Genomic DNA, 17,713 nt, shown 5'->3' with positions numbered 1-17,713 from the left:
CCTGTGTTCTCTCCATGGCACAATTACATCTGCCATATCATATATTTATTGTTTATTTTCCAAGCCCTTTCCCTACATGCAAGCTCATTGAAAGCAGGCATTTTGGGTGTTTTGTTTGTCGTGCCTGAAAACTAGACCAGTGCCTGGTACATAGAAGATGTTCAATATATTTGCTGAAGAAATAACAACCTTACTTGGGGTGGTGACTACACAACACCATATTCAGATGATATTGTATACCTGACACAGATAGAATTGTACACCTGAAACCTATATACTTTTATTAACCCGTGTCACCCCAATAAAGTCAGTAAATTCAATTAAAAATAAAATAAAATCTTAATCTACCTGAGATTGCCTGAGACTAGCCATTCTAAAGTATCACACCTTGTGTTCTGCATGCAGGGGATTATCTCAGGCTACCTTAAAAAGACTTAAGAAAAGCTGTAGAAAGACTGCTCATCCATTGTCTGTTTTAAATCTATCTAGTACAGCTTAACATAAGGTGGTGTTAAAATTAAATTTCCATTGGTAACCTAACTTTGGCCTTGTCTGCCCACAACCCTTACTATAGAACACATGATCCAATACAATTTTTCCTGATTCGTGACTCACATTAAAACATACTTACAGAGAATTAAAAATAAAATCACATTTTGTTGTATAGTTTACAAATTCTATTTATTTAAGAGAGTAATATTACCTAAAAAAATACAATACTTAAGAATGCTGTATTTGATATTCAAATGCATGAAAATTTGAAATCTGTACTGTTGCAGAAAATAAAAGTTTTGTTATATCATTGTATTGTCAATTATACAAATGGTCTTCTGTAATATCTCATAATGTAGACTCTGTGTCTAAAAATGGAACAAACTTTAAGTAAAATTTAAATAAATCCTTCCAAGAACTGGGTAAAATGAGAACAGGTTTTTTGCTGCATTTCCCACTAGATGGTGCTGCTAAGAAGTTTTCTTAAAAATTCCAATTTGGGGATCCACCTTTAACTAAGGTAGAATATGATTCATATGTTTAATGATGGTTCTTTAGTAGCATTTGTTTTGGTAACTTTAGACAAAATGTTCTGTGGCCTCCTAGAGCTTGTGCATGGATGTGATGTGGGCCAGTTTCATAGAGAACAAGCAATTTGAGTAGGCAGAAATTGGAGACAGAATTTCAGCTGCAATAGCATTTGAAATTATTAAATTTCCAGTGATCATTGTGTATGTAGCTTCCAATAACCTTTCCCAGACTTAAAAATTACCTAAAATATACAAAATTTTCTTGTAGATTCTGTTCAATCTATAAGAATGAGCTATAAGTATATACTGTTTTGATTAAAAACCCAATTGCTTATTATTAAATGGTTCATGAGAAGCTAGCTTTATTAATTCTTTAAAATATGGGCAAGAGTTTTTAAAACAGTAATTGAACTGTCTGATTCATGGTCCTTTCTACAAAGATATTTTGCCTATTAAAAAATTCAATTTTTTTTAGTGCATAGTATACACTGTATGTACCAATGTAATAGTATGAACTACTGGTAAAAATATCATTAGTCCCATTGAACACTTCCTAACAACCATTACTTTCAATGGGAAAATAATAGATATAGGTAGTCAGATTCTATAATTTGCTATGGATGTGAGGATTTTATGAAAATGAGAGGGTCAAAGATTTCATTCCCACAGTGGAAATGGAATCTTGCTGTGAAATAGCTATTACATTTTCTTTTCTAGATTAAAGTTCAGCTCCTTCACCTTTTATACATTGATTCCATCTTCTCTCTTTTAATCATTTCCCCCCAGCTTTCTTGAGATATACTTGACTTATAACATTGTATAAGTTCAGGTTGTACAATGTGATGATTTCATATATGTATATATCGTGAACTGATTAATACAATACGGTTAGTTAACACATTGTCATCTCACATAGTTACCGTGTGTGTGTGTGCGCTGAAAACATTTAAGATATACTCTCTTAGCAACTTCCAAATATGCATTCAATACAGTATTGCTAACTATAGTCATCATGCGGTACATTAGATCCTCTGCACCCTTCGACCACCTTCACCCACTTCTCCACTCCTTAGGCCCTGGCAACCACCAATCTACTCTGTTTCTGTAAGTTTGGTTTTTTTACAGTCCACATGAGTGAGATCACACAGTATTTGTCTTTCTGTGTCTGACTTAATTCACTTAGCATATATCCTCAAGTTTCATCCACATTGCCCCGAATGGCAGGAGTTAATCATTATTGTTACTTTCTCCTAGTGTTACCAGAATTGGGACGAGTAAGGGAAGGCATCATTTGCATAATCATTTGCCTAATCACCTACAGGTATTTGCATAAGTTATAAATCTCTCCGAGCAAATGAGAGGCAGACCCAAGGAGAGAGAAGAGAAGCCTGGGGTGGGGGTTGGGACTTTGCAAAGGTCTTCGGGGTCTTCCCTTCAGGAAGAAGGGAATCTGAGATGGTAGCATCCGGGGAGTCGGGAGAGGCAGAGGAGCAGACCTCTGCGCTTGAGGGTAAGGAGGGTTCCGGAGGATATAAACTGTGATATTGTGAAAGCAGAAGGAGAAAGAAAAGCAGCTAGCATGAGTAAAACTCAATGCACTTCTTTCTCTTTTTCCTTGCAGCTGATGTTCCCACTTCCTGGAGCCTCAGCCTGGAGATGGGGCAAGCGGAGCTCAGGGGCAGGGGATCAGCAGCTGTTCTGCTGGGCTGCTGGCAGGGGAGCAGCCCCAGCACACAGACCCCTTTCTTCTTCCCTGGAGGGAATGGGAAACTGCTGTAAGTGGAGCCTTGTTTGTCGGTCTCTCCCTTCCTCAGTTATCAGAAGGAAGGCTCTGTGTAGCAGCCTGTCTCTCCTGCCTGGGCAGGGCTCGGCCAGAGGACAACAGAAACAGAAGTAATCCCAGCGTATTAGGGCCCTCTTTTCACTCTCGTGGAGTAAGGCATCTTGGCGGTACTAGCCCAGATCCCAAGGCTAGAGGCTGGCTAAGCAGAAGGAGGCAATTTGGGGAGGAATCTTGATCGGATGGCCCAGAGTCATTTGTTTCTTTGCTTCTACAATACTTAATAGAATAATTAGAGCAGTAGTCTGTCAAACTTTTAAGATCATATCTTTTTTTTTGAGAGAAAGAGAGAGAGAATGAATGCATCCAGAATATGGCTTAATATCTGTGTAATAATATTGTTTTATCATAGAAACAACTTGTATAGCACTTACTATTGCAGACACGATTCCAAATATTCTGCATATTAACTCATTTAATTCTCACAACAACCCTTTGTGGTAGGTATAACTATTATCTCAAGTTTATAGACGAGGAAACTGAAGAACAGAAAGGATTTTTTTCCAAGGACACACAGAGACAAACGCAGGATTGTAACCCAGGCCTTCCGCCCCCAGAGCCTGTGCTCTTAACGACTATGCCATGCAATGTGTACCTGTTGATGATCACATCCACGTGGCACTGTAATACCAGGTACCTTATGAAAATAAACATACATGGACATTTTAAAAGGCGAGGGTCAAAATAAAAATAAATAGAATTTCTGATGCATTCTTCCTTTATCCCAAATGGATTGTTTTATAGTCCCTCATGTTAGAGACCACTGTGTGGGAATTTCGAGCCCTATGGAAGAGAAAACATGAGCTCTGCCACTGTACTGGCAATTCAGGGGGCTTCCAGCCCTTGCGTGCACCAGGGGCCTTTTTAATGTAAAAGTTTTGCAAGTGCTCTTTATAAGAGGATGTATTCTCCTCATATTTGTTGATTGAGAAAGGAGACAATGATTAAAGCTATTAAGTAAAACTTGTGCTTTTAAATGACTCTATTTTATTAACTGCAGCAGCATGTACGCAATGTGGAAATCATTCCACACATACACAGTTTTTCAGTCTACATAAAATACTTGGTTCATGTGTGGATTTGCCTGCCTCCTACAATAACCCCAGGCCCTGTGGGTGCAGAGCTTTTGCAGATGCTGAGATCTGCTGGCGTGGTGGAAAGGGTCTGGGTTCAGGAACTGAACTGGGTCTGAATTCTAGCTCAACATGTGGAACCTGTGTGGAACCTGGGCTAAGTAACAACATGTGGAACCAGAGTCTCCTCGTTTGTGAAATGAGGAAAACACAGCTTTGCTTGTTTGTTGAAAGGAGAGCTGACAATGAAAGATCTCTGGAGCAGGCTGACACAGTAAGTGATAGTCATTGTTCTCGGAAGCAGGTCTATCCTGAAGCACTTAAGGCCTAAAATTCAGGCTGTGGCACTGGCACTGGCCCTTTCCAAAACTTTGGGAATGCCCTAGCAATTTTGTGATTTGTGATTCTGTGTTCTTTTTCTTACAGAAGGCCCCTAAAATTGTATATATTTCAGGCTCACATTGATTCACCCCCATTGCTACCAGGCAACTCTTAGGCTCTAAAGGGAGTGCCTGAGGCATGAGGTACTATAATGCCAAGTGAAGTGCCCCACTCCTCTGTTTGGGAGCAAAGGCAAGCAAGTGATGCGGGTGCCTGTGAATTGCTGAGGCACTGTTCAAAGCCAGCTCCCAGAGTTAAACCTGCTACCCTCCAAGAAGATATGAAAGTGATGATGCTAAGCACGGCCTCATGGCAGTGGGGGTGTGGAGGGGGAAGCACTGAGGGGGAACTGAGATGCTTCCTGACTCCCCTAAGCTCTGCATAGCAACCATATCAGCAGGGGTGCACTTCTCCATCTGCCTAGGCAGACTCAGAATTAAGATGATCTCTTAGTTGGGCTCTGAATAACATCCCAAATGGATGGTTCTCAATTCCGGCTGCACAGGCAAATCATTCTGGGGGGCTTTGATAAAAGACTGACACTTGGGCCCATCCCAAGATCCTAACTTATTTGGCTTTGGGTGGGGCCTAGGCACGAGTATTTTTACAAGTTCCCTAGAAGATTCCAGTGCAGACAGGGCTGACAACAGTTCACTAAATTGGCACCAGCAGCTTCAGTGGGACCAACAATGATGCCATACTAGTGCCCAGGAGTGGGATAAACAGCTGCAGACAGCACAAACCTTTCTTAGGACAACTGTGAGCCTGGCACTGTGCTAGGAACCAAGATGCCTAAGAGGTCTGACTGTCTGCAGCCCACAAGGAATTTGCAGCCTAGTCAGGGAGAAAAGCACAGGCCACTATGGTGCTTAGAAGAAGGGTTTCAGTTCAGATAGGATGCGTCATTGTAGGTTTCCTGAGTATGTTACCGGAGGGAGAAATGATAAAATAACTATTGGATGAAGAAAAGGGGATGTGGTTCAGACAAAGGGAGCAGGCCCTGCACAAAGGCTTGCAGGTTTGAACTGCAGTGCGAGGCTGTGATGATTAATTTTATGTGCCAACTTGACTGGGCCACGGGGTGCCCAGATACTTGATTAAACCTTACTTATGGGTGTGTCTGGGAGGGCGTTTCCAGATGAGATTAACACCTGAATTGGTAGACCAAATATAGCAGTTGCTCTTCCCATTGTGGGTGGGCTTTCCCCATTTAAGCTCTGAATAGGATAAAAAGGCAGAGTAACAGGATTCTCTGTATTGGAGCTGGGCTATGAGTCTTCTCCTGTCTTCAATCTTGGACTCAGACTGGAAATATACCATTGGTTCTCCTGGATTTGAACTTCTCAGCCTCCATAATCATGTGAGCCAATTCCCTATAAAATATCTCTATATATTGGCTCTGTTTCCCTAGAGAGCCCTGACTAATACAGAAAGTATATTGGTTAGAGTTCAGTTGTAGGAATGACATGCAATTTGAGGTTATTAGAGGAAAAAACAGTAAGGCAATGAACATTAATCAGGTGGGGTGAAGTGGTAAAGAGACCATGGGGCTGGAGGCAGCTGGCAGGGGCCGCGGAACTGGCCAGAACTGTACCAGGTGAGCAGCCCCTGCGAACAGACAGAGATGGCTTGGCTGGCAGCATGACCAGGGAGACCCACAAAACCATCAGGCCCACACGAAGCTCCTCTGGACCCCATGCTGGAAGAGGGATCTCAAAGCTCTGGGCAAACCTAGCCAAAGGGGATGATAGAACACGTAAGGGGGCACCTTTGCTAGGTTTGAGATCCTACAGGTTCATGTGAAAGGCCCTGGGTATACCCCTGGAAGGGCTTTTGGAAAAATAGAGAGTGCCACTTCCAGCCATCCTGAAATTTAGTCCATGACCCCCTGGCCTGGCAACACTCTTTCCAAAGCTACCTCACTTTGGAGCCCAATAATGCTTATTCTCAGTAATACATTATGTTTGAAGGTTTGGTTTTGTTTTTTTTAAAAAAAGGTTTTGTACATCCATCTTGTCTGATAACATCTTTCATGCTCTATGATCAGAAATTTGTTTTTTCTTCATCACATGCTTCTCTGTTTGCATTTCAAGAACATTTAACCAGTTTGTTTGTTCTAGTTTGTAGTTAACACTCTGACTCATGTAACATTGTTTGCTACGCTCCTGGCACTATGTTAAACATTTTACATACATAATCTAGGTTACTCCTCAAAACCACTCTCAGGATGGGTATTCTGAGTCCCATTTACCAAGAAGGAAAAGGAGACAGAAATTTTAAGAAACTTGCCAAAAATGATCTAATTCCAGTTTTATTCTTAATTACTCTATGTTTAAGTAAGTGATTCTTTATACCAATCTCTGGTTGTATCAGTGGCATTTATTAATGATTGCTTTTCTTACTATACTACTTTCAATTTCTCATCACGAAACTCTTAGGGCAGGGGTATCAAACTCATTCTCACTGGGGGCCACATCAGCCTCGAGGTTGCCTTCAAAGGGCCGAATGTAATTTTAGGATTGTATAAATGTAACTACTCCTTAACAGTTAAGCAAGAGCTCTGTGCTGACGCTGTGTAGAAACAAGGTGCTGGGCCGGATAAAACAAGGTGGAGGGCCGGATTCGGCCCTTGGGCCTTGTATTTGCCACCTGTGTCTAAGGGCTTGAATTAATCTGTTACATCTCTGTTTTCTGATTCAACAATTTCTTATGTTTTTAACCTAGTGCTCCACTGCTTTTATAATTATCACCTTATAATGTTTTAAAGTTTAGTAAATTAAAAAGTACAATAGGATGAGTTAGTGATCATTATATAATTTAAATTATTTTTAATCATTTTTATTGTTATTCTATTACATTTGTCTCAGTCCCCCCTCCCCACCTTTGTCTTCATCTGCCCATCCCAACCCAGTGCTCCCAGAGTCAATTCCCATGGACTGCTGTCCATGTCCATGGGTCATTTTTATATGTCCTTTGTGTAGTCCCTTCCCCTTCTTTCCACCATTATCCCTTCCCACCCCGTTCACTTTCAGTCTCTTCCATGTTTCCATGTCTGTGGTTCTATTTTGTTCATTAGTGTATCATTCGTTAGATTCCTCTTACAGGTGAGATCATATGGTATTTGTCTTTCACCAACTGGCTTATTTCACTTAGCATACTCTCCAGTTCCATCCATGTTGTCACAAAAGGTAGGAGTTCTTTCTTTCTTTCTGCTGCGTAGTGTTCCATTGTGTAAAAGTACCACAGTTTTTTGATCCACTCATTTATTGATGGGCACTTAGGCTGTTTCCAGCACCTGGCTATTGTAAATAGTGCCACCATGAAAATAGGGGTGCATAAGTTCTTTCGAATTTGTGACTCAGGATTTATAGGGTATAGTCCCAGCAGCAGAATCACTGGGTCAAAAGGCAGTTCCACTTTTAGTTTTTTGAGGAAATTCCATACTGCTTTCCACAATGGCTGTACCAGTCTGCATTCCCACCAGCAATGTACTAGGGTTCCCTTTTCTTTACATCCTCACCAGTACTTGTTTGTTGATTTATTAATGGTGGCCATTCTCACAGGAGTGAGGTGATATCTCATTGTGGTTTTAATTTGCATCTCTCTGATGGTTAGTGATGTTGAGCACATTTTTTCATATGTTTATGGGCCATCTGTATGTCCTCCTTGGAGAAGTGTCTATTCAGATCCTTTGCCCATTTTTTAATTGGATTGTTTGTCTTCCTGGTGTTGAGTCATATGAGTGCTTTATATATTTTGGAGATCAAACCCTTGTCTGATGTATCCTTAATGAATGTGTTCTCCCATTTTGGTTCCTTTTTCATTTTGATGATGGTTTCTTTAGCTGTGCAGAAGATTTTTAGTTTGATGTAGTCCTGTTTGTTTGTTTTTTCCTTTGTTTCCCTTGCCCTATGAGATATATAGGCAAAAATATTTCTTCATGGGATATCTGAAATTTTCCTGCCTATGTTTTCCTCTAGGACTTTAATGGTGTCATGATTTGTATTTAAGTCTTTTGTCCACTTTGAGTTTATTCTGGTATATGGTGTAAGTTGGTGGTCTAGTTTCTTTTTTTTTTTTTTTTTTGCATATACCAGTCCAGTTCTCCCAACACCCTTTATTAAAGAGGCTATGTTTACTCCATTGTATGCTCATGCCTCCTTTGTCAAACATTAATTAACAGTAGAGACTTCAGTTTGTTTATGGATTCTCTAATCTGTTCCATTGATCTGTGTGTCAGTTCTTATGCCAGTACCAGATTGTTTTGATTATAGTGGCCTTGTAGTATAGTTTGATATCAGGTATTGTGATCCCTTCTACTTTGATCTTCTTTTTTAAGATTGCTGAGGCTATTCAGGGTTTTTTTTTGGTTCCACAGAAATTTTTGAAATATTTGTTCTAGATCTGTAAAATATGCCATTGGTATTTTACAAGGAATTGCATTGAATCTATATATTGCTTTGGGTAGAATGGACATTTTAACAGTTAATTCTTCTAATCCATGAACACAGTATATACTTCCATTTATTTGTATCTTTCTTAATGTCTTCCTTCAGTATTCTATAGTTTTCTGAGTACAGGTCTTTTGCCTCCTTGGTTAAATTTATTCCTAGGTACTTCATTTTCTTGTTGCTATAGGAACTGGGATTTTCCCTCCTAGCTTTTCTTTCTAATATTTCTTTGTTGGTATACAAAAATGCCATTGATTTCTGATATTGACTTTGTATCATGTTATTTTGCCAAATTCACTTACTAGGTTGAGTAGTTTTTGGTGGTGACTACAGGGTTTTCCATGACAGTATCGTGTTGTCTGTGAATAATGACAGTTTTACTTCCTCCTTTCCAATTTGGATGCCTTTATTTTTGTTTCTTGTCTGATCGCTGTGGCTAGACCTTCCAGTATTATGTTGAATAAGAGTGGTGAGAGCGGACACCCTTGTCTTGTTCCTGATCTTAAGGGGAAAGCTTTTAGTTTTTGCCCATTGAGTATAATATTGGCTATAGGTTTCTTGTATATGGCTTTTTATTTTATTATTTTGAGGTATGCTCCCTCTATTCCCACTTGGCTGACTGTCTTTTATCATAAGTGGGTGCTGGATTTTATCAAATGCTTTTTCAGCATCTATTGATATGATCATGTGATTTATGCCCTTCATTTTATTTATGTAGTATATTACATTTATTGATTTGTGAATATGGGACCATCTTGCATCCCTGGGATGAATCCCATTTGATCATGGTGTATGATCTTTTTAATGTAGTTCTGAATCCAGATTGCCAGTATTTTGTTGAGGACTTTAGCATCTATGTTCACCAGAGATATTGGCCTGTAGTTTTCTTTCTTTGTTGTGTCTTTACCTGGTTTTGGAATTAGGATGATATTGACCTCATAAAAAGAGTTTGGGAGTCTTCCCTCTTCTTGAATTTCTTGGAATAGTTTGAGAAGGATAGGAGTTAGTTCTTCCTTATATGTTTGGTAAAATTCATCTGTGAAGCTATCTGTTCCAGGGCTTTTGTGTCCTGGGAGTTTTTTTGATTACTGCTTCAATTCTACTTTTTGTTATTGGTCTATTCAGGCTTTCTGCTTCTTCTTGATTCAGTTTTGGCAGATTGTATGTTTGTAGAAATTTGTCCATTTCACCCAGGTTGTCCAATTTCTTGGCATATAGTTGGTCATAGTAATTTCTTACAATCCTTTGTATTTCTGTGGTATTGGTTGTAATTTCTCCTCTTTCATTTCTGATTTTATTTATTTGGGTCCTCTTTTTTCTTGATGAATCTGCTTAAAGGTTTGTCAACTTTGTTTATCTTTTCAAAGAATCAGCTCCTGGATATACTGATCCTTTGAATTGTTCTTTTAGTCTCCATGTCATTTAATATAATCATTATATTTTAAAATATATAATGACATTCTTTTTGTTACTACACCAGAGGAATTGCACTCTTATTTGTTAGCCACTTTAAATTAACCTGCTAAGGCTTTAATTGGCAAATCTACATATTAGATTTACCTAGCCAGTCCTTGGAAATAGTAATATATTTACTTTCCTAATCAGAGCAGGTATAGTATAGCACTAAGTTGATTAACAACCCTCTCTATAAATTTCTCTGAATGAACTTTGCCACAAGTTAAATCAGCCTCCATGTATTCAATCTGTTTTTGTTGTAATGGCAACAATAGAATTCATTTTTATAGAATTTCCTTGTTATATATCAGCATATATAAAATACAATACATATACATACAATACATACCTATTTTATATATACATACATACATTGTTTTAGTCAATCCTTCAGCTAAATTCATTACTTTCAGTAATTTTTAGTTGGTTTCCTTAGATTTGTAGGTCTGCAATTATGCCATCTGTAAAATAGATATGTTTATTTCTTCCTTTATAATACTTATACATAACATTTTCTTTTCTTTTTGAATAATTACTGACAACATTTTTGGAACAACAAATCCTCATTTGAGAACACCAATGTGTGTCTCTTCTTTAAGAATAAAATCAACTCTTTGCTTTTAATACATACTCCATCATGTTTATATTGGAAATCCAACATAACTAACGTTGCCTTAGTTTCCTGTTTGAAAGACTGAAACGACTGTTCCAAATCCATTTTCCTGGACTTTGCTAAGGTATTTCATACATGTGAGTCTCGTGAATTCATCTCTCCTTATATCCTGCCATAGATCCCTAGTGGCACAGTTTGTAGACAGGAGGGTCCTTGCCTCAAGGTGCTGATATTTTTCTTGTTACCAATCCTCCTTCTTCCACATTCCTTCTCTAGGAGTAAAGGATATGTTCTCATTTAGGAGAGATGTGTTTAAACAATACAGACCAGGAATCTGCCTTTCTGTTGAATCACCAAACTAAACTCCACATGACAAAAAAGAAATCTCTCAATGACCAGTACCACCTGATTTTAAGAGTTTTTATCAGGAAGAAAATTATAGCCAATAATTTATGAAAATATAATAATCATAAATTATTATAGCCAATAATTTATGAAAATCTCTTTAAAGGATATATATAATTTCCATTTTCATGTTAATATGATATAATATGTTAGTTTTACTTTGTACTAATTTTGTGTTTTTATAATTAAGCACTGTGATTAGTGCATGTCAAGTATCTTTCTCTCCTTTTGCAAACATAAAATCTTAATGTTTATGTTCATTAATGAAGTTGACCTATACTTTGATTTGTTTCCTATTCAGATTTTGAAATTAATCATTTCATTTAATAAAACAAGTTGGGTAACAAACAATACACACACACAAACATATATATTTAAAGTTTATATAGCATAGGGATTTTTTTATTTTTTGGTTCTTTGAAAGTTTGAAAAATCAGGACCAGGCATCTTTGTGGGGTAACCGGTTATATTTCTTTTCTAGTAACTTGATCTGTCACAGTGCTTTATATTTTTGCAAGCAAGAACCCATTTGCTTACATACTATGTTCTAATTTCTAAACTTACCAATTTGTACTTTTTTTCTTGTTTTGATTGAGACAATAGGCATTTATTTAAAAAACACTTTACTTTTTCAGTTTACTAACTTAATTTGTTCTTTATTTTATTTATGTATGTTCTTGTTTCATTTTTTTTCTACTCTGGACTTGCTACATTTTCCCCTCACTAAATATTTTAGGTCAAGTTTTAGTTCGTTATGTTCACCTCTTTTTTACTTAATAAAGGTGTTCAGAAAGATCTTTCCCACCATAACTGGTTTGTATGAGGTTTCCCTATGTAATGATGCAGTGGAGCAAGGGCTCCAGACTTAGGTTGCGGGTTCAGCCTCAGCTTTAGAACTTACCAACTATACTGCTTTGGCCACACTGCTGAACTTCTCTGTGCCTCCAGCTTCCTCATCTGTAAAGTGGGGGTGTTTACCAGGACCTACCTTGTAAATTATTTTTGTAAAGATTACATGAGAGGTTGTGAGCACTTAACATAGCACGTGGCACATTGTAAGCTGTTAATATTAGTATGTTAGCTGTCCTTGTTATTATTTTAATTAGAAAGTATGAATTACCTAGTTCTTTCTGTAGGAGTACTCAGAGGGAAGAGGCATTTCTGGGGTGGCCTCAAGTGTTGGTCTCTGGGTGAGGGATGGAGAACATTCTGTGATCCCCAAGCTGATATTGTGGGTTTACAGATGGAAAACCATGTAAACTGCTTTCAAGAACTGGACCTTGGTAAGTATAATATAGCAAAGTTCCAGGTAATTATAGCTTCTGTTTTGTTTTTTCTTTCTCCTCTACCTTATCCTTACCAGCTTTTCAACTCCATTTCTCTTCTTCCCCCACAGTTCAAACCCAATGAATTTCCACTGAAGTATATATGATTAATAACTTCTACTGGGTTTGAATTTAACATTTGGCATAGTTTTAAGACAAATTAACTTTCACGTGAAGTTTTCAGGCATAGTACAATGAAGTGTTAGGTTCTGTTTGTTTTGGTTTGGAAGAGGTTTGAATGGGCAGGGGTCCTTCTTGAGTATCTACATGTGTGTCCCCTTATTCATCACTTAGCCCTATCCAGAAGTCAAAACCAGACAGTTAATTTGAATTTTTGTTAAGGGCCAAGGCAAGGAAGTTACAAAGAGTGGAAAGGAATCTGTAAATCATTATTTATAGGAAAAGGGTGATGGTTCTGTGAAAGAAAATTTTAGGCCCTCTTTCCAGCTTATCTCAGATCACCATTCTTCCTAGGTCCCCGCTCTATAAGGAAACAGTTCCTTATCTGAATGGTCAGAGCCCAAGACCTCAGTGGGGCTGTGTGGCAGACTGAATTTTCCAAAATTGTCTTCTCTCTCATGCTCTTCTTATAATGTGATACTGACATGCTTCATCAGGAGGTGTGGTCTGCTCTCTCCCGCTGGACCTAGGCAGACCTTTGTAACTGCCTCAACTAAATGAGTGCAGTCGAAGTGATGCTGCATGACTTTTAAGGCTGGATCATAAAAGTTAACAGGACTTCCACTTGGCTCTGTCTTGGGACTCTTACCAGTTTTGAGGAAGCCGCATAGAGACACTATGCACGAGTGTTCTGGCCGACTCCCAGCCACCAGACATGTGAGTGAATGCTCCCTCAGATGGGTCCCGTCCTCAGCCTTTGAGTCTTCTGGTGGAGACTCCAGAAATCATGGAGCAGAGAAAAGGCATCCTTGCTATGCCCTGTCTGAATTGTGGACCCACAGAAACTGCAAGGGCTAATCAATGATTATTGTTGTCAGCCACGAAGTTTTGGAATGATTTGTTACACAGCACCAAGTAACTAATACAGGCTACATTTACAAAAGTGTGTAAATGTATGTGCTCCTCTCTTGTACTTCCTGTATCACTTCTAGATAGATCAAGCCTAGCCAGTCCCTTCTGTCCTCTACTTTCCTCCTAACATGCATTTGGGTGAGCAAATCAGCCAAGGCCTATTGTGCAAACCTGGCCATATAGTTCCCCTATTTCTAAACTTCCTCCTTTTTGCATATGGTCAGAGGACAGAGACATTCCAAGAGAAGGCCCCACTTACGTTTTCAACAGCGGGCTATGCATTAGAGTGTATGCACATACATCATCTTAGTAGAGAGGCATCTTGTTTCATAATCTATGACTACTTATTGTGCTTAACTTCCTTGGAGCTGAGAGAGGAGTGTCAGGCAGGATTTGGGGATTGCTCAGTCCTTGTCTGTAATATCACAGTATCAAACATCACCCTAATAACCTCTAGTGCATAGGGAGGGAAAAGGAGTAATCAAAAGTTAAAATGCATAAAAGCAGACGCTAATTCCTCTTCACACCTCCAAGGTAGAAGGAAGAGCAGAGGCTTTAGAATCACAAGATATGATTTCTATTTTCTTCTCTACCAGGAATAAATTGCAGAATGAGTGTTTTATGACCTTGGGCAGCTTCCTTCATCTGTGATTCCACTTTCCTGAATAATAAAAGGGACATTTTACTTAGCCAATCCTATCAATTTATGAATCTATGAATCTCTCCTCTTAATCACTTTCAAAGCTAATTACACCTTAGCTTCCAAACAGGAACATATGCATTTAGATGGACACCCATGGGAGATGTAAGGAGGGTGTGGAGTCCCCAGCTCTGTGCCTCTTGGAAATTACAACATCTGCCACTGGGGCCTGGCTCTCTCCCTGGGAAGTAGAGGATGAAAATCCCTGGGGACAGCAGCTCCTTGGGGAAAGCCAGCTGCCAGTGAGGGAGGAGAAGCCTTTGTCCCACCCTAGATGGAGTAACAGTAGTCCCCCAAATTTCACACAGGTATACAGGAATGCGTAGGAATGAGTAGCCAAGGAGAAATAAGCAGCAGAGAAAGGAAGCAAGCCTTATCCTGTCCCCTTGAAGCAGGGACAGGGAAAGGGTTCATTTTCCTAACAGCTATATAGGGAACCTAAATGCAGTGACCATAGACACTGTTTGGAGCTAACCACATTGATGATTCTTTGTACTTGATTCATTGGGGGTGGGAGAGAAAGACAGGCACTCCTGGGAGAAGGTTCCAGTGTGGTAATGTGACACATCATCTTCCTGCAACTAAATTCACACTGACTTCTTTTGGAGATATAATCGACAGAGAACATCATATTACTTTCAGGTATATAACGTAATGATTTGGTGTATGTATATACTGTGAAATGATCACCACTTTATGTCCATCACCACACATAGTGACAGATTTTTTTCTTTTGATGAGAACTTTTAGATTTACTACCTTAGGAACTTTCAAATATGCAAGACGGTATTATTAACTACAGTTACCATGATGTACATTGCATCCCATGACTTATTTATTTTATAACTAGTAGTTCATACCTTTGACCACCTTCACCCATTTCACCCCTCCCCCCACCTCTGCCTCTAGCAACCACCAATCTACCAATCTGTTCTCTGCATCTATGTGTTTGGGTTTTTTGTTTTTGTTTTTGTTGTTTTTTTACACTCCATATATAAGTGAGATCATAAGGTATCTTCCTCTGGTTTATATCACTTAGCATAATGCCCTTATTACTTAAGGAACCTGCAACACAGCAAACATTTATTACCTCACAGTTTCTATGGGACAGGAATCTGGGTGCCGCTTACTGGCTCAGGGTCTCTTACAAAGCCTCAACCGAGGTGTTGGCTAGAGCTGTGGTTCACTCTCAGGATTCTCTTGGGAGAATTTGCTTCCCAGCTAACTCATGTGGTTGTTGGCAGGCTTCAGGTCCTTACTGGCTACTGGCCAAAGAGGTCATTTCCTTCCTATGTGACATGTGGGCTTTTCCATAGGGCCACTCACAGCATGGCAATTGGCTTCTTTCAGAAGGAGATGACAGAGGGAGAGAGAGAGAGGGAGGGAGGGAGGGAGGGAATAGGAGCCTCAGTGTAACCTAGTCTTGAAAGTGACTCCATCACTACTTTGGGAGTTGCTAAGTCCAGCACACAAGTCAAGAGAGGGAAACTAGGAAGTGGTGATCATTGGGGGCCGTGCTAGAGGCTGCCTACCGCAGCTCCCTGCTCCTGAGGCAGTGGTTGGGCTCTCGTGTTGGGGGTTATACACGAATGGGGTTCCAGCATTGCCCAACATGTATCAGCCTCAGTGGGAGCAGCTGGACTTTATCAATCTGTTTCATTTATGCTTTCTGAGAGGTGTTTCTATTGAACAAGATGTTCTAGCTGAAAGTTGTTCAAAAACTACTGGTTTAGAAGAATAAAATCTAAACTTCACAGGGCTTTTCATGATCTGGCCCCTGCCTACCACTTCTGCCTCTTCGTCTGACTACTCCATTGCCCCACATTACTTTCAAGCAAGACAGACTTACAGGTGGCCCTTTGCCTTTCTTGTCTGTATGCCTGTTGTCCCTTTTCCCTTAGTATCACAGCCCAGCTTGTCTGCATCACCAGTACTAACTCATTCTTCCTGTGGCATGTTTTTGATGGGTCTAGGCAGATTTATCTGTTTTTCCCTTATTCTTCTATTGTGCTTTGTTTAAACCCCTTAATTAATGCAATTACCTTTTATACTCTCATGGTTGGTTTATGTCTCCCCTCTAAATGATCCCCTGCATCCAGCCCAGGGCCGGGCACATAAAAGACACCAGTCATCATTTGTAAAGTGGATAAATGAGCCTAAGCACTGCCTTAGAGCTTGGGACCCTGGGTGTGGATGGAGTGTTGACTGCAGACCAGCATCTTCCCAAGTCGCATGTGGTACCTCAGCTGCCTCATTTATAATCCATGAGTCATTGTACTCCAGATTGTTCTTCACTGTCATTTTAGCCTTTAGCTGCTTACTGAAATGAGCCAATTAAAGCTGAATTATTTTAATTGCTAATCACCAAGAAAAAAGATTTTTTAATGGAAATGGCAGAATGTGTGTTATGCTACCATTAAAAAAGCCAGAGTGTTCTTGTTTCAAAATTATGATAGGTCTACTGCTTCCAGAAGTTAAGGGTGGACTGTTGGGGCGTAAAGAACAGGCTGTGTTGTGTGGAGCACAAAATTGACCCAGATCTTACTGCTATTAGTGTCACTCAGCAAAAGTCCAGTGGTCATTGAGCTTGAACCCTTGAGGGTACGTACTGAGGCCCACGGGAGGCTGATTGCATGGCATCTTAATGACTGGCATTTTCCCTCCCCTTTTATGTTTAATACTTACTCTGGAGGTCTATTTTTCTACTAATTTTTTCTCAGAGAAAAAAACTGTTTCTCTAGTTGATAAAACAAATTGGCACAAAACTGGTATGCTCCTTTCAAAGAGCAGCTGAGGGATAGAATGGTAAATTTCGAAAATTGTATTAAGGTGACCCACAAACATCCACCACTTTCATCACTTTAAAAATAGAAAAAAAAAGTGCTAATTTAGATGGGCTCAGGTCCGTCTGTTATTTGCCTTTGATGGGGGCACACAGTGGGATATTGGGGGGGGAAAGCTGCCCTTCGTGGTGCAATAGCAAGAGGAGACCATGAATATTTCTCTGTTCATGGGTCTATTCTTCTTGCAATGTCTGAAATACCTCTTTGAGCCTACAGTTGCTGTTGCCTGGGCCACCTTTAGAGGTAAGATGTTCGGTAAGACTACAAGACAGTTCATCGAGGCTTCTTTTTAATTTCAAAGGCTTCAAGGGAATCTTATAGTTCTAGGGGCCTCAATTTTGACAAACAGATGTTTGACATTTCCATCCTGCTTATGAGTTTTTAGTCATAAATTTTTTAATGTGTTCCTCCAAAAATATTTTTTAAGAGTATCCTACTACCCAATACAATGCCAGGCACTAGAAATACAGAGTGCCTGCCTCTCTATCTCAGGTTTCAAGTGGTAGGCATGTCATGTATGTTCTTGAGTATGGAAAAGGGAGTGAACTTCAAGTAACATTTGATTTGGAACTT

At 39.5% G+C, this 17,713-nt stretch overlaps 1 protein-coding gene across 1 annotated transcript in view; it reads left to right on the top strand.

Annotated features, from left to right (window-relative positions):
• The first annotated feature begins 2,399 nt into the window (after positions 1-2,399).
• C2H3orf70 (chromosome 2 C3orf70 homolog) overlaps positions 2,400-17,713 on the top strand; it is a 74,921-nt gene continuing 59,607 nt past the window's right edge. The window contains exons 1-2 of the mRNA XM_053918176.2: positions 2,400-2,532; positions 2,644-2,797. Of these exons, the coding sequence (XP_053774151.1) occupies positions 2,647-2,797 (151 nt within the window). The 5' untranslated portion in view covers positions 2,400-2,532; positions 2,644-2,646. The remainder of the gene's footprint in view (positions 2,533-2,643; positions 2,798-17,713) is intronic.

The sequence above is a fragment of the Desmodus rotundus genome, chromosome 2, assembly GCF_022682495.2.
Source record: "Desmodus rotundus isolate HL8 chromosome 2, HLdesRot8A.1, whole genome shotgun sequence".
NCBI lineage: Eukaryota > Metazoa > Chordata > Mammalia > Chiroptera > Phyllostomidae > Desmodus > Desmodus rotundus.
Note: the sequence above shows the minus strand (reverse complement) of the source record. Positions and strands in the feature narration are given on the sequence as shown.